Source organism: Lissotriton helveticus, chromosome 4_1 (genome assembly GCF_964261635.1).
Source record: "Lissotriton helveticus chromosome 4_1, aLisHel1.1, whole genome shotgun sequence".
Taxonomy (NCBI): Eukaryota; Metazoa; Chordata; class Amphibia; order Caudata; family Salamandridae; genus Lissotriton; species Lissotriton helveticus.
The window spans coordinates 1929733022-1929755376 of NC_136063.1; the positions used below are offsets into that span (position 1 = coordinate 1929733022).

The 22355-nt window shown below is 46.6% G+C and overlaps 1 protein-coding gene and 1 pseudogene across 5 annotated transcripts in view; one reads left to right on the forward strand and one right to left on the reverse strand.

Moving 5' to 3' along the window:
• The window catches only part of ATP11C (ATPase phospholipid transporting 11C (ATP11C blood group)), a 905856-nt gene that overhangs the window by 286852 nt on the left and 596649 nt on the right, over positions 1 to 22355 (forward strand). For all 5 annotated transcript variants that reach the window (XM_078688608.1, XM_078688607.1, XM_078688609.1 and 2 more), the window contains exon 2: positions 2957 to 3076. In XM_078688608.1, coding sequence (XP_078544734.1) covers positions 2957 to 3076 — 120 coding nt within the window. The remainder of the gene's footprint in view (positions 1 to 2956; positions 3077 to 22355) is intronic.
• LOC144826861 (uncharacterized) lies at positions 6588 to 8270 on the reverse strand (annotated as a pseudogene).

Consider the following 22355-nt stretch of genomic DNA (forward strand, 5'->3'; position numbering starts at 1 on the left):
GGTGAGGGAGGAGTTGAAAATGATGCTGAGGTTGCGGGCATGGTCTGTGGGTGGGGGAGATTCACTGAGGGTGGTGGGCCACCAGGTGTTGTACCATGTTGAGAGGGTGGATCCGAGGATGAGGAATTCCAGTTTTTCTGGGTTGAGTTGAAGTCAGTTGTTGCTCATCTAGGAGGCGACATCTTTCATGCCTTCCTGGAATCTGTGTCTGGTGATGTAGGGTTCGCTGGTGAGGGAGAAGATGAGCTGGGTGTCGTTGGCGTAGGATATGGTGCCGAGTCTGTGTTTTCTGATGATGGTGGCGAGAGGGGCCATATAAACATTGAAGAGCATGGGGCTGAGTGAGGATCCTGGGGGTACTCCGCAGCTTATTTCTGAGGGTTCGGAGAGGAAGGGTGGGAGTCTGATTCTTTAAGTTCGGCCGATGAGGAAGGAGCGGATCCAGTCGAGGGCGGTTCCCACGGATGGCAGCGTGGTGGAGTGTGGCGGTTAGTGTGTGGTTGGAGACGGTGTTGAATGCTGCTGAGAGGTCTGGTAGGATGAGGGCTGCCGCGTGGCCCTGGTCCAGGAGTGTGCAGATGTCGTCCGTGGCGGCTAGGAGGGTGGTCTCGGTGCTGTAGTTGCTGCGGAATCCGGATTGCGAAGAGTCGAGGATCGAGTTGGCTTCTATGAAGTTAGTGAGCTGGATGTTGACTATCTTCTCAGTGATTTTCGCCGCGAAGGGAAGGAGAAAGATGGGACGATAATTCTTGAGGTCCGTTGGGTCTGCGGTGGACTTCTTGAGGAGGGACTTGACCACTGCTCGTTTCCTGTCGTTGGGGAAAGTGCCTGCTTTTAGGGTGCAGTTGATGGTACTCATGCCCAGTAATGCCAACTACGAACCCGGAATTTACAAACCTGAAGATTTTTTATCTCAGTCCTTTACTTTTTCAGTCATAATTGTAGTTTCTTTATTGTCCAAACCAAATTATAATGCTATACATTTCATTTCCAGAATAAACCGAATATTCAAGTTTCCCCACTTCAGCAGGGACAAAGTTCAGGAGGGTCCAAAAGTGAAGGATCACAACAATTTCTTGTACAGTTTTCCACAACTGTAGTATGTCGAAACGTTTGACTTGGATAATGCCTCAATACTTGTACAAGGAAGGTTCCGCCTGACATGAGTGGACCCAATGTCTAGTGTTGTGGCAGTCTCACATTCGTGGGCATTATGACTTGCAGTCGTGCGCCCCAATGCACACAAAGTAAGGCCATGCCAGAGTAGATCTAAAACCCCCAACTCTCACACTATGGCCCTCTTGGGCGTCGAATCAGTATTCATACTGAAGTGTAATTTGATGAGATCGTTTCAGTCAACAGTGACTACAAAGTCCATAAGTCTCTAAGCTCACCCACTCTCGCGCAGCATTCCGCCACTCCACAAGTGTGTTTCCTTCATGGATTTGTCCTTCATTTCGACCATCTTTCTGGCAGCTTTCGAAACTTCCATAACTGAGGCTGAGGCCCAGTAAGAAGTTTCAAAGGTCTTTTGTAAGGGTGCTCCCTATTATGTCTGTAATACTGAAAGAAGTGAAGGACTGACCGGTTGCGGAAGGGGGAAGTAGGAAACTGTCCTATCTTAATCCTAATCGTAAAATCTTATGGCCTTATTTAGAGTTCGACAGACTGGATACTCCTTCATAAATGTGGCGAATGTATAATTTGCCGTTTCACAAGTGTTTGACAGTCTGCGGCACTTGTAATACAACGGATGGAATATCTGTCATGTTTTGAAGTAGTATTCTTTGCACCAAACTCCAAGTAAGACCGTTAGTCTTTTGCCATACCTCCTCTCTTAACCTTTACCAAACAATTCTCATTAGTACATAATAGAGGATGTTATTGTGGAGTAAAATAGATATTTTTTAAATGTCATTTGTTTATGTAGTTTAGTGTGTGTCACATTTTCCAGAGTATTGAGTACATTATGCTCTATGCCTTTTCTGTCTAATTTTGTCAAAATCCTAACTTTTTTTTGTCATAACAAAAAAAGGGATAGGCTGAATTCATATGAAAGGAGTGTGGCAATATGGTATGTTGAAGATCCCTGTATGCAAGTAGTGAAAATAACAGATTTGTGCTTTTCAGAGAAGTAGTAAACATGGCTACGAGACGAGTTGGGATGAACTTCTCCCCAACTTATTTTAGATTAAAAAAAAAAATCTGTCCCTGTAAAGGCGTTGAATAATCTTATAATACGTCTTACACGGCAAATAATATTTATTCACATTAGGTTGAGACTAACGCCACATTAACCATGAACATGTGTTCAACTCAGCATGACTTTGTCTTTATTAGGTTTAGATGTCTTCATATTAGTCATGCAATTGACCCCATCATGGCCACTAAACAATGCTACTCCCACAGGAATTGTACCACAGCATTGTCATTGCTCTAGCCGTCCTGGAAATTTCCCCCAAATCACCTGGAATGGGGAGAACCGTGCTAATAGCGCACGTAATTCCCCATTTTGTGGTTCGTAAACAATACAAGTGATGACTGCTTACTCGATTTGCCCCATGTAATCATGTTTTGGATGCAAACTGGAGATTTACTCAGAATGGGAGTAGTGTTGAGTGACCATTGTCACCAAACTCAACTTGAAGGCAGTGTCTGCTTTTAGTAAAAGGACTAGTGATGAGGAAGACCTGGCCATGTGAGAGGGTTTGTTCTTAGAGCAGTGGTTGCATTTAAAGTTATGTAAACGGTGGTGGGGACCTTGGTTTCCTACAGCCCCAGACTGCATCAAGCTCCCTCAGAAGGTGAATTATAATTGGCTCACAAGGCTGCAGGAAACCTTTGAAATGCAAGCTCGTCTCCTTTTAACCATGGAGTTATCAATTGCTGGCGACAGGCAATTATATCAACAAAAAGCCTCCAATTTAAATTGTTTACTCTGTTTATTTTTCAATAGTGTCCCGGCGAAGAAAATCGAGTTGGCACGCGCACAGTGTATGTTGGACACCGGCCAGGCTCTGAAACAGATGCTTACATCCCACAGAAGTTCTGCGACAACAGAATTGTCTCATCCAAGGTAGGTCTGTTCCACAGCTGCGCGAGGCCGCGGCGGGCCATCTGCGTGTTGTCGCTAATGTTATAGTTTTGCGTAAATCTGTATAACAGCTCTTTTTGGTGACAGCAGGTCAAGGAAGCACATATAGAAAGCCAAACACATCTATCATCAGACTTTATCTGCACATTTGGGAAGATCTGTCATTTTGGCAGGGAGGAGAGCAGCACAGACCACTTACAACCTGATTTTGTGTGAGAAAGGCTAGCCTGCCTTATTGAAACAGGTGCACATCACAAAACTTTCCCCTGGGCCTTCCGCCTTACAAAACTAAAACATCACTATACAAAACATGAACCCCATATACCTAATCCTGCAACTATCTACTGCCTATTGTACTGCAGTTCTACAGTTTGTAACCTTTACTTTCCCCTACAGCCTGTGACTGTCTCTATTAATATCTAACCACTTAACTTCTTATGCGTAACCTTTAACTTCCTGCCAAATCCAGGTGAGAGGTTATTTACCCCCTCCCTTTCAGCATGGTTTGCTAACAGTAAGGCCAGAAAAGTTTATGTAAACGCATGCAAAACTTTCAAGTCCACCGCTAAAACCTGTCTCGAGCAACAAACTATTATTTTTTACAAAGCAACCCCCTTTTAGGCACCTGTCCCAATCAGAGTGCCTTGAAGCAAAAGCTTTTCCAAAATTCATGGGTGGGGGGGGGACATCCCTTTGCTCTACTGCTCCTAAAACCCACATTGGGAGAGAGGGGTGCAGCATAGACCACTGACCACTTGATTTTGTATTAAAAATGCCACTTTATTGAAACAGGTACACATCACAAAATGTTTCCCTGGGCCTTCCTCCTTACAAAACTAAACCTCAGTATCAAAATCATCAACTATCAATTTTCCTTCCCACCACCCCTAATGTCCCCCAAATTCCAAACACACAACTATCTGCTACCTATCGTACTGCAATTCTACTGTTTGTAACCTTTCCCTACAGCCTATGACTGTCTCTATAACATCAAACTGCTTAACTTCCTGTATGTAACATTTAACTTCTTGCCTAGTTCACCCCCTCCCTTTTAGCATGGTTTACTAATGGCAAGGCCAATATAGCTTATGTAAACTTAGGCAAAACTTTCCAAGCTAATGACTCCTAGAAAAAGGCCTGCTTGCTGACTTTTTCTACCCCTACACCTTACTGTCTCTCAGGACACAATCACCTTCTAATATTCAGCATCCTCTCCAGCATCTCTCTTAATTCCAGCACCCCATGTCCCCGGTAGAACTCAACATTGTCCTATTTAATGTCCGCATGCTCAATTCGACCAAAGCCCTCATCTCTGGAAACAACCCATCTCCCCGTTTACTTTCCTGGCAGCCCTGACAATCGCTGCCTGCCTGTTGGCCCCTGTCTAGTTTCGTCTAGGAATAAACTCCATCCATATCACGAAGCATCCTGCCCTCTGTCTCCTTATTTCCAATAAATCTTGCTTCATTGCATGCAACACCGCCACTCCCTTCTCTACCACTAGATCATTTTCTCCAAGTAGAATAACTAACATGTGTTGTCATCTGCCTGCCTGCCGATATGCAGTTTAAGTCTCCCAGTAACACTTTCCACCCCATACGCCTTTTACCCCACCATTTACCTGGGAACAGATGACGGTCAAAGCCCGTGTTACCTCCGTATCCCCTCTGCGCCGCTTGCTTTTTTGCCAATTTTGTATGAATGTCCCACTACCTAAATGGAAATGTCCTCTGCAGCTGGGGGAATTGAATGGAACCTGTAGCGGATAGCCATCAGAATTTTAAAACAGTGGCCCCTGATCTCAAAGATCCAACCCTTCCAACCACACATATCTCAAAAATCAGTCTGACTACCACCTCTGTGGCATAATATCCTCACAAGCTCATCCCCTCTTGCAGACCTCAGTTACTGCCTCACTGCGGAAGGAGTGGGTCCCATATAGTGCCTCCAGAACCCCCAAACTCCTTAAAGCCTTGGGTAGAACCAACAGCAGCTGGAATGCCATAACCGCAACCCCACATGCTTGAAAATCTCCACTCCTGCAGCTCCTGATGTCCCTCGCCACTTGTCACCCTAAAGTACTGGGCAGTTAGAAGGTACCCTGTAAATTGGCAGAGCCACGCTCCTGCCCTTCCACGACTGGGCTATTTTAGAGTTATGTTGCAGTTTATCCAGCCTGTCTTCCTGTCAAGCATCATCCTTCCAGCACAACTCCTTCCACCTAACAGGCTGGCACTCAAAAGGCACCAAAAATCATCCAGGACACAAGCGTGGCGAGCAACCATGCCTCCTCGTCTCTGCCGCATACTGTCTGCAACACATGTATGACCTTGCTAAATAACTGCCATGACAAGGGCTGCCTCTTTTGTTCATTGCAACCCTGCTCCCTTGCCCAGCCTTCGAGCCTTCTCTTCCTTAGTTCCCTTGCTGATGACACATAACCACTTGCCAATTTGCCCATGAAGGCAATCCCGCCAGCTCCCAGCTATGGCCACCTGGGGCAACCCCCTTTCAGACATCATCAGTATAAATTGCACCATGTCTTCTGTACTTCTCCACCCCAGCGGTCTGCACCCCAGTTTCCAAAAATTCTGACCATACCTGCCCGTATTCTCTCCTACTGGACTCATCCAACGACCCTACCACGAATTGTAACATCCTTTGTTTCCTAGTTCCTCCGGCATGAGCATTCTTGTGTCTTACTCCTCCATGGCTAGTTCATGAAATCTCACCCACTGTGAACGAGACAAAGCATCTGCATTGTAATTGTTCACTCCCGGCATGTGTTGTGCTTTAAACAAAATGTCATTTCTCAGACATCCAAGCACAAATACTCACAACAACTTCAACAACTCTACAGCCCTTGCTGTCTGCTCATGATCTGGACCACTGCTATGTTATCCACCCTGAAGAACCCTCTTTGCTTTGATGTGCCAATTACGTGCCCCACAATGTGATCGCTATCACCAGTGAGAAAAATTCCAAGAGCACAGTGATGCTGCCGCTAACTTCCAGTCTGCCAGCCACTCTTCTGCGCACCTCCGCACTTTCCAATACAGGCCAAAACCCATGCCCCCTGTTGCATCCCAACATATCTGTACATCCCCCTCAATGTCTACTGGGCTGCACAGTAGAATACCATTGAAAAAATTAAAAAGAAACCTCACATGGGGAGATCTTTCTTAAACCCCGCCGACAAGTGAAAATGATGATGTGGCAACAACAAACCCGACATATCCAGGCAAAACCTTCTGCTAAAAGTCCTTCCTGCTTGTTCTACTCTGCACATAATGTACAGATGCCCCAGTTACACCTACGCCTCATTCACCCTCACTTTCTCCTTCCCCAACATGTTATGCAACAGGCCCTGCATTTTCTTTTATTGTTGTGCAGCAATTGCACTTGCATCCCCTGCTAGTCAATCTCAATTCTCAGAAACAATAACACCCTACTGAGACCCACCGTCTTTTCTGGTACCAAAAGGACTCCTGAGTCAACCTTGATCTCTTGAAAACTTAGCAGCAGTTGCTGGCAGCTCTCCGAGCTGAGTTGACTTACAAAGAAAAATTTGCCCAAGCAGTGTGTCAATAACCCATGTTCCATGTGTCAAGGACAAAGCCACTGAAGGAAAGAACTGAAAAATTCAAATACTGCACATGATATGGAACATCCCTTCGGCAAAGCCTTGTCAACGCAGCACTGCCCACTTTAAGTTGCATTCCTAGAAGTTGAAAGTCTTCCGCGTAAACCAGTAGCAGCTGGAAGGCAGACTTAACATTGCACTTTGCCATTTCTGCCCCACTGCCTACTCTCTCTACCCTGGACATCGCCACATCCACCAACAAGAACGACACAGATGGCAATGAGATGAAGTTTTTTACCGACTGCCCCCCTTCTGGCTAAGACAAATGCTGTATCAGCCGAAATAGTCCTTTCTCTTTCATAGGCAGGACCCCATTTGGTGACACTATTAAATTTGCCAATCCTCTGGAAAATTCTTGCAATACACTGGAGTATATGAAAAATGCTGCGGTCCAATTCTCTATGGTAAGGGGCAACCAATAGATTATACTCTTCCACTTTGGACCCCTCCTTTGTGGCCAGTATCAAGTGCGCCCCAATGGATTTGCCATTCTAATGAAAGGCAAGTTTTAAATTTTTAATTCTTTTTTCTCCGGCATATCTGCTTTCTCCTCATTACCTCCAATTTTTGTCCCTGTATTGTTCACTCATCTCTTTTTCCAGTGTCTGCACTTACATCCTTGGTCTTACCCTGTGCCTCCTTGCGTTCCCTTTTCCCTTCCTCTGCAGCAACTCCTATGTCTGTGAAATATCTGCCTTTCCTCAGCTGTGCACCCTCACCACCCTCGACCTCAACACATCCACACCCATGGATATCATCATGGGACCAAAGCCCACTTCCCCGTGGCTCTTACCTGGTGTCCTGGTTGGTGCCTGTTCTGAAGCTTGCTGCCTCGCCAGTTAGCTCAATTTCTTCGCCATCACGCCCTGTTGCAAATCACCTGCTGTCTGTAACACATCAGAGATAGAGACATTAACATGCCCCCCACCCCTTTTGCACCTTTATTCCACCACAGCTCCTCCACCTCCTAGACCGGCACCTTGCCTGCCTCCAGGCTATCATCATCATAGTCCAACTGATCATCTCTCGCAGTTTCCTCTACCTTTGCCTAATTAGGGCCAGCGGCTACCCTTCGCTGTGTTACCTCTGCCTTCCTCTGCGTAGTGGCCTAATGGTCAATGTCCAAGCGGGCCGTGACAACCCCTTCATATCGCTCCGGTGATGCCACTTGTCCGATCCGTTGACTGCTGAGGCTGCCCTGAACATTCCTGCCAGTGATGCTGATGAGGCTTCGCTGGACCTTCTTCTGCTGGTTGCTGCCTAGTCCCATGACGTCTTCCAGCGGACTGCGCCAGGTCCAGCCATCACTTCCCCTCAGGACGTACGAGTCACACCGGACTCTCCCGAGTCTGCCAACATACTGCTCCTTTCTACCTGTAACGAAGAAGACCGGAATTGTATAATGGTGCACTGTGCCCTAGTAGCCCTATGTGAATCTACATCTGGGACCCACAACCATATGCCCTGCTCTTTGCCTGCACTTCTCTGTTCGCTCCCCCTTGTGAACCACCTGCTGCTCTCTCTCTTAGACATCTGCTTCTAATGCCTGCTCCTCAACTCTCCTCCCCCTTGCCCGCCCCTCAACTCTCCTCCCCCTTGCCCGCCCCTCAACTCTCCTTCCCCTTGCCCATAACCCACTTCATTTGGGGCTTAGCAAAGCTTCCTGATTCCTGTTTCCCGCTCTCCCCGCACCCACCCGTCTTCTTTGTTGCTTCATTCTAAGAGCACAGCCGCCAAATCTGACACTGGTCCCTGGGCCTCTGCAGGCCCCCCACCCTGACCCATTGGTTGCTCAGTGCCCCACACATCTGTCCCTGGATAAGGTGTGCGGGCTTTGCAAGCCTCCTCGGACCACCAGTCCTTCCAAGGCCCCTCTGTCGCCCACTGCCTGAGAAGGCGCTGCTGGACCCTGTCTAACCAGCTGTGCCCCTTCATCAAATATTCCTGCGACTACGCCAGCCCAACCCTTTCTCAAACCAGCCCTCCTGGGCCTTGCCATTTTCAATCTCAACCACCAGTACACCATTCTCACCATGTCCCAGTACCGAGGGGCATGCTGCCATGTCTGATCCTCCCTCCACTCCCTTGATGTGCGCTTGACTCCTTAGCGGCGTGGGAGGGGTTCAAAATGGGCGCACGTATTACCGCTTGCTTCCCCCACAGTGCCGTACACGCACTGAACACGCAGACGAGTTGCTCCTTTTGACACATTTATGCCCTCTGTGACTGCAGTCACAACAATCTTTCTAGGCCCCTCTTCCCACCTTCCCCGCTTCTCCCAGTGCTCACTAGCTTTGCTCGCACTTCCCCAGCTTCCATGCTGTCCATATCAGTGCTCGAGGTCTCCCGGCCGCATCTGCTCATGCTCTCATGGCCTGCCCCTCCCTCCTACACCTCTGTATGGTTTTGAGCGTCCCTTCACTCACCTGAGCTTTCTCACCTGCCACTCTCCTCACCTTGTGGGCAGCGAGAAAGCCCATACAGAGGCAGCCTGGTGCTTGGACACCCTTTGAGCTGAGTGAGCCTTGCCTGCCTGATCCTCCATGCCAGCTACCACGAGGTCGAGGTGACCAGCCTCCCTCAACAGGTGCAACGCTTGGGACACCTTGCTGTCCATGCCAACGTGCAACACTTTTTTAAACTAAGAAAAGTCGTGTTTGCCTTAAAATCTACCACAAATGCCAAAAATGCCCTAACTAATCTCCATGCCACCAGATGACCCGTTACCATGTCCTTGTGCCACCTCCCTGGCGACAGCCCTCTTGCCCAGTTTGCCCGCAGTCCTCTACCCTCTTTAGCCTGTCTACCTGCTGTTTTTTGTTTGTGCCCCTCTGCTCATTTTTTGCTCTGTTTTGCCTTTCTGCTAATTTTTTTGCCCTCTGTTTTGCCTTTTTTGCTCGGATATGCCTTTTTTGCTCGGATTTGCCTTTTTTGCTCGGATTTGCCTTTTTTGCTCGGATTTGCCTTTTTTGCTCGGATTTGCCTTTTTTGCTCGTTTTTCTGTCCTTTGTTTTGCCGTTTCTGCTCTCTGTATTTACCTTTTCGGCTGTCTGTTTTGCCTTTTTTTGCTAGTATTTCCGACCTCTATTTGGCCTTTTGTGCTAGTTTTTCTGTCCTCTATTTTGCCCTATTCTGCTCTGTTTTGCCTTTTCTGTTTGTTTTTCTGCCCTCTGTTTTGCCTTTTCTCCCCGTTCGTTTTTCTGCCATCAGTTTTGCCTTTGTATGCTAGTCTCTTCCTGCCATTTCTTCACGACCTAGCTTTTCGACAGAGACTTCGCACCCCAGGGCTCAAATATCCCCAGAGGAGACAGTCCCGCGCTCAACAAATGGTGATTGATTTATTTATTGGCAGTACTGTGAGTGCACTGCAACTACAAGGGATGGTCCTTGGACTTTCTACTCAAAAAGTAACCACTAGTAAACCATTTTGTTGCAGCTATGCATGTATCATTTGCTCCTTCAGCCTGTTATTTACCAGCACAAGATTTGTTTTTAGAGTGTGTAACTCACATCTGTGAGTGTTTTTTAGGTCTCACCTGAACCAGCGTGCATGTGCTGCTCTGCGAGGCTTCTAGTAAGGACTTCCAACTCGGACCACACGCTCGTGCGTGTTTTTTTTTTTAGCTCACAAGCTATTGGCCTTTGCGTACGTCTTTCTTAGAAAGACAGCACGCAATTGGGCAAAGGCGAGTGCATGTCCCATCTTTGTATCGCCCACGGCTTATGGCTTGCAAGAGAGAGCATTAGCGCCATCTGTTCCCAATGAATTGGAAACAGATGACGCTCGCGCTGGCTCTTTTTTATTACCTTATTTATTGCTGGTAGTGTGGGTCTATATCCTTCCTGGCAGAGTAAACAACCACAATGCATGGTGTAAGGGTACGAATTTGGAGGTCTCGCTGGTGCCTTGCCCGGTGCATGATTTGTAGCGAACTGTATACATAGATGGCCCACACCAGAATGATCTTGTGTATGTTGAAGATTAGTTCTGGGTGCCTGCTGGTTGTAGGCGTACTGTCGCGGGCGCTGCGTCTCGTGACACTTTCCTAGCTAGGGTTAATTCACTCTTGTTACTGTGTTTTCTTGGCAGTTTGCGTCCTGCCATTAGTGGCTATGCTGGTACACGTTTCTGACTGCTCCCCAGCCTGTCTAATTTTGCCACGAGACGCCTACTTTGCCTAATGGGTACTTTCAAGCTGCGCCACCTTAACCTGCTCTCATTTCTGTTACTCTGCGGAGGGCAAGCCTTGGCTGCATAGACGCAGTGTTAATGGCATGCTGACGAGTGAGCTGCGCTCATAAGAGCACTGGCAGTTAATTTGTTCTTGTGTATTGACCGGAGCATCAAGCACTCCTTAACCTCGGCTGCGCCTTAGCCTCGCTCCCAGACCTTTAAACTGCATGTTGGGTCACTCCATGTTGGCATAATGATTTCCTGGATACCACTGTGCAGTTCTTCTAGCTCTGGGAATTCTCTCCCCTCTGTTTTACCAGTGCACCTTCATCCATACTATTCCCTCACTGAAAGTCTCACATCACAATGCTTCTATTTTGGTTCTAACCCGCACTGCTCTTCCAGTGCATTTCCACAGTTAGTTCGAGCCGATTGTGTTTTTTCCTGTAAAGCTAATTCCCAGGTTCTTGCGTTTTGTTTAGTACCAGTTGGTGCCCTGTATATTAATGTAAGCTGGCATTGTGGTGGCACGGTCCTCTGTGAAATGCTCCAGCCTCTGCATCAGGTTTTTTGGTGGCATGTGTTTTTGCACCTGGCTAAGAATCCTTCTCGCCCATTGATGGTGGATTAGTGCATCCATTTGCTGCTTAAACTGCTGCAGATCTGCTTGCTCCACATCGCGTTCGCACCCCTCCTCCCCACCATACACAAATTGAGGCTGCCGGATGCTAGCCTTGGCATTCCCAGTCAGTATGGTTTGCAGGTGTTGTCTCGACTCGTAGCCGAGCTGCCAAAACCACAACCTGCGGTGCTTTCTCAGAGGGGAAGGCACTTTGTCTGGCCACCTCTGAGCTTCGTCAGTGTTCGTCCTTGAAGTAACCCATCTGAATGTCTTGTGCAAGGCCAGGTATGTCTGGGACCCATTCGCATCGACTCTGGCTCAGAGTGAGGTAAGTTGTAAATGTTCAAGAAATCTTACCTCCACTAAGACTATTTCCTAAGTAGTACAAGTACAGATGTCTAGTTGGCAACAGGAATTCCAAAAGCAGTGTGGGGCTGTTAAATGATTGTGCTTAGTGGTCGGGTTCACACTTGTGCAGCTGATAAATGCAAGTGCATGGTCTTGGTTAATCCGTTACTGTGGTCTGTAGAGTGTTGTATATATCCGCAGAGCTAGTCTCTGAGCACCAGTTGGGTCACTTACAAACTAGGTAGCTCAGTATATCTTGAGGTGAAATGTCCGATGTGGAGCTGCCTAGTTTCTTGGTGTTCATGGCAGTTATAAGGTCCCAAAGGCGAGACCTATTGGCTATGGCAATGCTTTTTTAAAATTGGTTGGACTGTAACCTGGTCCGGAATACTGCCGTTCAGACAGTGTATAACTATAGAGTTTTTAAAAGCACTGAAAATGGGAAAGCCTAACCATAGCAGCAGACTGAGCACAGCAACTTGGGGTGATCTGTAGGACTTTATTAGTGTGACTATGCAGGTGAATCCCAACTAAATGTCGGTACTCAAAATAGTTGCAGGTCTGGGCTCCAGCGACCACTAGCACAAATTAAGTACTGCTCACAACATTCTTATATCCACATTAACATAACAGTACTGTGTACGAGAACCCATAAGGGTGGCCCAAAACCTATTTAATGCACAGATAACACAGAAAAGAAGCTGTAATCAGATGTACTGAATTACAGAACTCTGTGGTAGGGAAATTAAACTTTATCTTTTCCCCAAAACAAATCAGACTGCCATTTGCTTAGTATAGTTGACTGACCCAAATGCACAATCACAACCTGAATTCATTGCTTTCAGTATTATTAACCCTTAGTATGTGACAACTCCAGATGCTAGGGAAAGTTCATTTATTAGTTGGTCCACTTTTCTCACATCTAACCTTAGTGATTTAACTGTCTGTAAAATAAGAGCCTGCTCTATCTGGACCCATGCTGGAGTTTCTTCCTCCAAGTCTCCACCCCAAAATCTATTTTCTGACGGATTCTTCTAACCACAGATTTTTCACTATATGCACTTCCCTAGGCACTACTCTGGATTTGGAAAACTTTTCTGAGAATCTTCCACTTGCTGGCCATTTGCCTCTGTCTTGACACCGTCTACCTCCGGATGTTCTTCCTTTGGCCTGCCTATAGGTACCACCCCTTCGAGATGATGTCAGTTCCTCTCTTTATGCACCTTACGATGAAGATCAAGAGTTCAACTCTTACAGTTTTCTGATTTGTTGCTGAAGTTTTTTTCCATTGGCTCATGCACATCCCAGGCCATGCTCTGAAAGCCACTCAGCCAGGCTTTGAGCACCCTCCCAGGCTTGCTTTGAGAATATCCTAAGCCATGCTCTATTCACACCCTCAGCTGTGCTCTAAACCTATTATCAGCCAGTAGTGGGGCTCTAGTCCGAAGCAGTGGCGGCTGCTCCCGGGAAGCAGTAGTGAGGCGGGTAGAGGGGAATGGGGGTAGCCGGGGGTTTAAAAAACAAAAATCCCTTACCTGCAGGCCAGCCGCCCGCCTGCCGCTACCTCTCCTCCATCTTCTTTCTGGCTTCTGTGCAAGCAGGAAACACCCAGGCTCTCCTAAGCCTATCACAATGCTGCAATGCAATACTGTGATTGGTCTAAGTGCTGTGGTTGTCGCTCAGACGGGGAATGTGAGCCTGTATTACAGCCTGGGTGGAGAACTTGCAAAGTGCACATGACTGTTTGGCCGGCCCAAGATGGCCGGTCAAACAGTCATGAGCACTTAGAGAGTGCCACCACTCCTCCCTTCTGCACTGCACTGCCCAGCCCCACCCCTCAAAACTGCCTGACTAGGAAAAATAAAATGATAATAACCTTGCATTATTATCATTTTATTTGTACTCTTTTGTAGTGCTAAAAGGCAGTGAGGTAGTGCACCTTCGCATTAGCGGAGGAGCAGCCCCTGGCCAGAAGGCAGCTGGCACCAGCCCATTTATTTTTGATAGCGCTACTTAAAACAGAAGCAAGTATTAATGGTGAAAGTGGTGAAAGGTGTTATAAGCACACCTTTAATCACCCCAAATACCCACAGCCTCATTCCGGACCCCGTTAGCAACACTCTGCCACCGTAGCCAAAATGTGTAAGTTTCAGACAGTCTACACACCGTCCAAGACGCTGCACAACTTCTGCCTCACTCTGCAGACCCTCGGCAGAACTCTGCACACACCCAGCAACACGGACAGTGGAGCTGGATGCGCATTCAGGGGAGTGTGGAAGGTACTGAGGTCAAGGTTATGCACGGCAGTCCTAGGGATTAACAAAATTCCAAGCGTCACACAAAGACCGAATGTGGCAAATGTATCCAGCAGGACAGTGGTGCATAGTTGAGGAGTTGGCCTAACGGCTAGGGCGCTCGACCTCAAATCTTGGAAACCGGGTTCGAGCCTCAGCAAGGACGCGCAACATCCTGAGATTCTGGGCAAATCACTTAATCTCCTGTGCCTAACAAAAATGAATGCGTCCTTATGTAACGCAGCTGTTGCTCATGTAAAGCGCCCTGATACCAGATAACTTCGGTTCAAGTTTGCGCTATATAAAACTCTGTTAAAAAGAAAAGGGTGTAGTGTATAGCTGCTGGTGCTTTTTGGATTACACTGTTGCAAATATATTACTATAGCATAGCAGTGCAGTATCATTTACAGACCGTACTTTTTCAGTTGTAATGGCCACTATATTTGGTCAGACAGTTTTTTACTGTTAAAAAGCACAAAACGATGTGTGCAAATTTGGTTTCAGGAAATAAGTATTTCTTGGTTTATTTTCATTTGGTTTCAGGAAATAAGTATTTCTTGGTTTATTTTCATCCGATTGAAACTTTGTTTCAATCACACTTCCAAATGACAGTAAATAGTGCTTCATTTTTTTTTTTGGTAAATCTGTTTATTGGTATTTGTAAATTCAACAATACAATAGGCACTTCTTTACAATCAAAATGACTCTTCGATTATTCACGGGTGGTATTACATCAACAGTTTGGTCATCAAGGACGTTGTGGCAGTGCACGTAATTAGTTCGTGGACTGGATACAAGCGCCCAGGTTTGTCTTCCGATTAGGGAAACAGGCGTTAACACGTTTACAGTAAATAGTGCTTCATTTGTGTTTTCCGAACTGCTGATGTAGTCTGAAAGGTTTGTGTAGTTCAGTTAAAGGAATTTAAATGTTATTAAATGCTAGAAAAAAACGACTTCTACTGTATCCCTGCAAGATTGCCACATAGTTTACTTTACAAAATTACCTCGCTTTGCAGTTAGAGAAAGCAAACGCCAATCTCTATGTTAAAATAATAAACAGCCTTGTGCAAGAAGCCATAGCCTGACATTATTGTTCCTTGGTCTTTGAAGCACAGTATATATATTACCTGATTAATACATAAGCTCAAGGTATCTTTCTTACTCATTCATCTTCTGAACACCAGCATGGCTATAAGAGGGTGCTGCAGTACCCCCAGAACCCCTACTTCCAGCGCCTAAGACTCGGTGCACATGCTGAGTCCCTTTTTATACATCATCAGACCTCACCAACTCCCTGCACCAGCTACGGCATATTGCCCACTCCATAATACCTCAGCAACTCCCTTCATACCGTTAGGCACGTTCTGTACTCCATCATTCCTCAGCAACTCCCTGCTGCACATTCTGTACACCACCATGCCTCACCAACTCCCTGCACACTCTGCAGCACACTGCACACCATCATACTTCAGCAACTCTGTGTACACCCTCAGGCACATTCTGCACACCACCATCATAACTCAGAAACTTCCTTTACTTCCTGCGGCACATTATGCACACCATCATACCTCAGCAACTCCCTGCACGGTCTGCAGCGCTCTCTGCACACCATCAAACCTCAGCAACTCTGTGCACACCCTGTGGCACATTCTTCACTCTATAATTCCTGAACAATTCCCTGCACACTCTGTACACCATCATACCTCAACAACTCCCTGCGGCACACTCTGTACACCATCATACCTCAACAACTCCTTGCACACCCTGCGGCACACTCTGCACACCAAAAACACTAAAGGGGTTTGAGAGGAAATTGCGCTGTCCAGCACACGTCCGCCCTTCTAAATAGACAATTTTCATTCAGGATGTGCAGTTCTGTTGAGTGATCAGCACTTAACTGGTGTTGGTCTTAGAGGTCAGACACGGGGAGCATCCCTTTATAGGACACACTGACCCTCCCCCACCAAGGAAGCAGTGTAAATGACAATGACTTTTATTCATGTTTTGGTTTTTGAAACATAAATAAAACACATTGTCATTTACAATGCCAATAGCTTAAACTCGTGTAACTGCGAGACCTATTGCATTGTAAATGCTTGTTGTATTAATTGCACCTTTATAGCATGTACATAGACAGCGCTAATATTAGCGAACATGTCGGGACCCCTTTTTCGACTTTGAAAAGATGGCCGAATCAGCCCTGTATAGAGTTGAACATGGAGGATATGCAATAAGATCCATCTGTGGAGAAGTGTGGCTCAGGGGTTAGAGGCAGCAGACCCGGAAGCTGAGATCGGATCTGGACCAGGGTTCAATTCCCCGCCTCGGCGGGGTCTTGGGCTAAAAATTCCACGGACTCGATAATTCTCGCCCTGGTGCCTCCTCGACTCACGGGTTCACACTCTGGGCAATAGCTTGCTTAATCTCCACAACGGCCCCTCGCGGCGGGATGCCTGACTTTCACCTTGTGGATACCCTGCTATCTCACAGGGGAATACCAGGAAGGGTTCCCTAAGCAAGCGCCGGGAAACCCACTGCGGGTAGCTGTGCGCTATATAAACTCAACTACATTTACATTTAAATTTACATAGGGCAGGCGTTTAACTTGCTGAACTAAAAATGTCACTCTCTATTCTCAAATATCAGGGAAATGATTTTGCAGATTGAGAATGGATTTTATTAACAATTGCAGGAGTTCCTACATCTGCTTCCCAAGTCGGGGTTTCTCAAAACCCTGATGACTGTGAAAGTAGGATGGTACCTGTAACCGAGTACCCACGCTAGCTTGCATACAATGCATCTCAGACCTGGAGATACATAGAGCTGGTGCCCAGGTAACCCGTGCATGTGCACGTGCTGCTCATGCTGATGTACTGGCCGTTCTTCAGAGGACAGCATGACCGGGCATACCATCTTATGATGGCTCCTTTACTTGGCGGACAGACCCTGTATTGTCACTTGGATGCATTTAATTTAAGGCCCCTTCCTTGTTCCTTTTGGGTGGCGTTTCTCCTATACCTGATGCATTCTATACAGGGACCTGTGTAACATGGGCACATTTACAAGTTCCAGGCGGTCAACTCAACCTTTTACCTGCTGGTAAAATGAGTTCCAAATAGGTCCAAGTGTCAGATTGAGAGGAAAGAGCACTTTAAAAACATGTGTCTTGGTATGTAGATTATATTGTTGCAATGGCAGTTCGCCCTGTCCTAGGGTATCTGTTTACGGATTCTGCCTGCAATCTGGGGTATGGCGTTGGATAGTGGGGCGGGTGCAGTGGCATGAGAAACTGTACCCCGATAATGTCTGGCTGTTAGTACCTGACGGGGGAGGGGGACATCTTCAATGTTTGCATTGAGGCAACTGCCATCCAGTCCCCCTGCTGCGAAGCAACTTTAGTGGCTCAGGTGAGTACCCAGAAACACATCCGTTTTCCCCTAGGGTGCCCCCCCTTTGCTGCAGCGTCTTGGGTCCACTGCTTACTCCACGCCCCGCTCACAGTATCTGCTGCTCCTTGTGAGGGAGCTCCACCCTCACAAGGAGCACAGGCCGAAGGCCGTTTTATGCTTCCCTGCCTAAGGGGATTGGATGTGAGCGGCGCGCCCTGGCGGAGTCTGCTGCGGTCCGGGGAGGGGGATGTAGCACGATGTCCCAATGCCACCAGCGCGGGGAAACATACAAGATCACACGACACATGAGCGCTGTTCTTACATGAGAACAGACTGTCCTAAACTTAGTCAGTTACCATTAGTGCAGCAGGTGTAGAGGCACCCGGGCCCACTGAACCATGACACTGCTGTATTTTGCTTCCATCAACAGCAGTCAAAGGGGCCATTTTCCCTGTTTGCACCATGGGCCAAGGGATCCTTGCTAGCAGGTGAACCTTGTCATAGATCGCATGACATGCACTCCGTCACCAGCAGGGTCACAGCGTGGTGACACCATGCCTCGCACAGGCACTATAAAACAAATGACACACAGGAACATCAGCTCCCAGTTCTCAGTACTATGTCTGCTATCGGGGACATACCAAACGCATAATACAAAGCCATCACAGGAAACTCCAAGAAATGAAACCGACCACAGTAAAACAGGTCACACTCTTAAAATGACAAGAAATCACAGTGAGACCCCACGCCAATTTAACCGTTCACACCAAGGAAAAAAAAAACAACAGTCTTTAACACAACAATAATCAGGATGCTGTGGGCCCCACTGCCACTGCACCTTTTGTACCCATAGAAGCTAAGCTCGTGGGTAAAATCTCAGAACTGATAGGTGCCACACATAGCAAGAGCCATGGCAGTTCTGAAAGGTGCTGATGAGGCGAGGGGCGGCTTGTTCCTACTCCTACTTGTTCAGAGGGCGTGGATCCCTCATCTCCGGAGGGCACGGGCCCATGCAACACAGGCCGGGACATCCTGAGCTTGGCGCGGCCTGGGCGACTCTTACTGCACCGAGTCTTCATTAAACATTAAACAAGGGGACTTAAACAACAAACAATTCTAGAGGAGGAAGGTGGGAGATCCGACACATTTTACAAAAAGATGTGAGGTACTGTGATGACCTGCGAAGCAATAGATCATTAATGTACCGCAATGTTCCTAAACGTGAGTCACACCAAACAAGCACGTTGGCTTTTAAAAGGCAACAAACTTTATTGCTAGCTTCCTAATGGGATAGCACGCGAATACGTGCTTAAATACAGCTGGCGAGGTAAACAGTGAGATGCGAACATTAATTTGGGAAGCTCAGTATTTATTCTCAAACAGCTACATAAGAGCTACAGCGTTTGGGGTTGTTTGGCTGCCACTCGGAGGTTCATATGTCACTCTAATACAAAACAGGTGTCTGCCGCGGCTGGCACATGTGTAAAAACAGGAGAGCTGCACCTGCAAAGTCCCCAATCTAAACCATATCCGAGCAAATAACAACTCTTTGCGCTTATCAGAAACATCGGGGGCAGCCGGGTCTCTCCAACTTGTCTCGCCCTCTCGGCGGATTCTTTCAGCGATCTGCTCTGCTCACCACACCAGGGAGAGATGCAAATTTCTCGACATCACACACACACACAACTGAAAGTGAAACATTGAAAGTGGCCTAGCACGGCGTTGGCTATTTAACCCCTTCACTGCGGCGGCTATTCCCTGCAGTGCTAAGGGGGCGGGGCGGCCGCCTGGCGGCCGCATACTAGTGACGGAACCGCTCCGTCACCAGCCGCGGTTGCGCTGTGCTTATGACGGAGCGGTTCCGTCACGGCCCCGCCCGCTCAATGGAACGCTCAGCGCAGGCGCAGAATCCGCGCAGGCGCTCCGAGCGGGCCGTGACGGAACCGCTCCGTCATCAGCACAGCGCGACCGCAGCTGATGACGGAGTGGTTCCGTCACCAGCAGGGGAGGGGTTAAAGCAGAAATGTGCTTGGTGTCTACGGTATGTAACTCCCTTCTCGTGTCCCGCATTCATCCGAATGCTTCTCAGGGTGTGGTCCGTCAGTCTCCCCTTTTATTGGGAAAATAAACATGAGCAGAGCGTTGTGTGCACAATTTAAAAAACAAATGTCTGCCATTGTGTTGGCTGCTTTAAAAGTGAAAGCACGCACGGCGCGCTGAATGTAACCACAGCACGTAGTTGTGCCTAATCTAGAAGAAACTCAATGACAAAATAGTACACGTACTGTGGAACAACCAAGTAAAGGGGCCAGTGGCCATGGGAGGATACAAATGACGACATGGCTGTACTAAGGAGGGACTAACAAGCCTCATAATGAATCGGAAGACAGCATTTGCAAAGGATAAACACACAAGCCAATGTAAAATAAGGGTGGGGGAGTGGGCGAAGCTTCTCTCTGTACTAAGCTACCTCAGATCTTTGCAGAACAGCGCTTGTACACTGGCTCATGCTCGACCTAAAAATGACATGTTTTCTAATTGGCAGCCAATGAAGCATCCAAAGAGTAGGGGAGGAGGGGGAACGAGAAGGAAGATTGCAGATAAGTCTAGCGGCAGTGTTCGGAACCACCCTCAACTTGGTCAGCAGGATGCTGTTTACTGATATCAGCCGAGCATTCCCATAGTCCAGGTGGCTGGTGATGAGAGCCTGGACAAGAGTTTTACTAGCTCTGCTGGGTAGCCTAGGGATGTTTAAGAAAACAAGGGGGACCCAGCGGGTAGCTATGAACCATGGGTAACAATTGAGTTTTTTAGAACAGCGGTTCTTAGCTTTTTGAAAATAGAACAAATACTATATAGTATACCAAAATTGTGGGGCAACTTCTTAACCCCACTCCAGTGGCGACAGCCTGTTTATTCTGCATTTGCATCAAGTTCTTCATTTATTTGTATTAATCTTCATTTTTAAACCATCCGCTTTGCGCAATATTTATCCTGTTAAATAAACATCCTTCATAATCCATCCTCAAGCAAGGAGTTGCAAATTATCAAAGTTTCTCATGCTTTGGTGGGCCAAACGAACCTCTCTCCCCAAAACACGCACTGAAGCATGGTTCTTATTTCAGCAGTTTATTTCTATCCAATGCATTTCGAACCCTTACATGGGTTCTTCGTCAGGGAAAACTGTAGACAAACAATTAGACATATATTTACAATCATCTTCGTGTCATGTTAGTCTCATCAGATACATTCACTTCAATACAATCTGCTTACAATATATGAATGCTTTCTATGCCCCTCATGGTCCGTTTTTCTAGTCGATTTTATTTCATTCAGATGCCCCCTCCACTTTTATCTCAATGCTTTCTATCCATGTTTTCAAAAACCTTTTCCTCTATGTGTAAGTTAAACCTGCTAAGTTCCCCGTTTCAATGGCTGTTACTCTCTCTTCCCACCACAGCGTCTTCCTCTTATTATTCTACCAGATTCCAGCTTCCCTCACTCTCTCTCTTCTCCCAGCCTTCGTGTGCTGCGTTAACTTTCCTCTCTTCCCCCTCCCAATCTCCCAACTATTTTCTCTTTACCTGCTGAAACTGCTTTCTCCCTCTGCTCTCGTGAAACTGGAACCATTTCTTTCAACTCGTATCCTTGTTATAAAGATGAAAACTCCCCTTCCACGCTCGGTTCTAAAAACCGCCCCTTCAATCAACATTAATAATATGCACCTGGTTTTCTACCGTATTTTTTCAACCTCTTACACCGCCCAAACTCCTCCTTGTTTACAGACTCCTACAACTCCCACATTCCTCCTTTCTGGCATCCTTAATGCCGTGTTTGTTCTTTCCACAGCCACCTTTAAATCGAACTGTTTAAAAACTCTTTTCAAACTAATTGACCATTACGAGTAAATAATAAACACAGTGTCAATCATATGTCCAGTGAAATATTTTTTTGAAAAAATGTTTTCAACTTAACACTTTTGTAAAATAAACGCGCTGATTGAACCAGATTTTTTTCTTCTTGCTTGGTGGATTTGCCTTCTTCATTACATAACCATCTTAAGGTGCATTGCTTTTCGCTGGGTGCTTACTCCAAGGGGCTGAAAATTGACGTTTTAACAAGTGAAAGGATAGCACACCTTTTAATGTTTCATCTGTTTTTTTGTCCATTCTTTTTAAACCATAGTTTTGTTCGGCATGCACACTGCTTTTAAACCATCCGCTTTGCGCAATATTTATCCTGTTAAATAAACATCCTTCATAATCCATCCTCAAGCAATATTGCGCAAAGCGGATGGTTTAAAAATGAAGATTAATACAAATAAATGAAGAACTTGATGCAAATGCAGAATAAACAGGCTGTCGCCACTGGAGTGGGGTTAAGAAGTTGCCCCACAATTTTGGTATACTATGTTCGTCACATGCAATGTGGGCTTGGCATGTCAAGCAGTGTGCACGCCGAACAAAACTATGGTTTAAAAAGAATGGACAAAAAAACAGATGAAACATTAAAAGGTGTGCTATCCTTTCACTTGTTAAAACGTCAATTTTCAGCCCCTTGGAGTAAGCACCCAGCGAAAAGCAATGCACCTTAAGATGGTTATGTAATGAAGAAGGCAAATCCACCAAGCAAGAAGAAAAAAATCTGGTTCAATCAGCGCGTTTATTTTACAAAAGTGTTAAGTTGAAAACGTTTTTTCAAAAAAATATTTCACTGGACATATGATTGACACTGTGTTTATTATTTACTCGTAATGGTCAATTAGTTTGAAAAGAGTTTTTAAACAGTTCG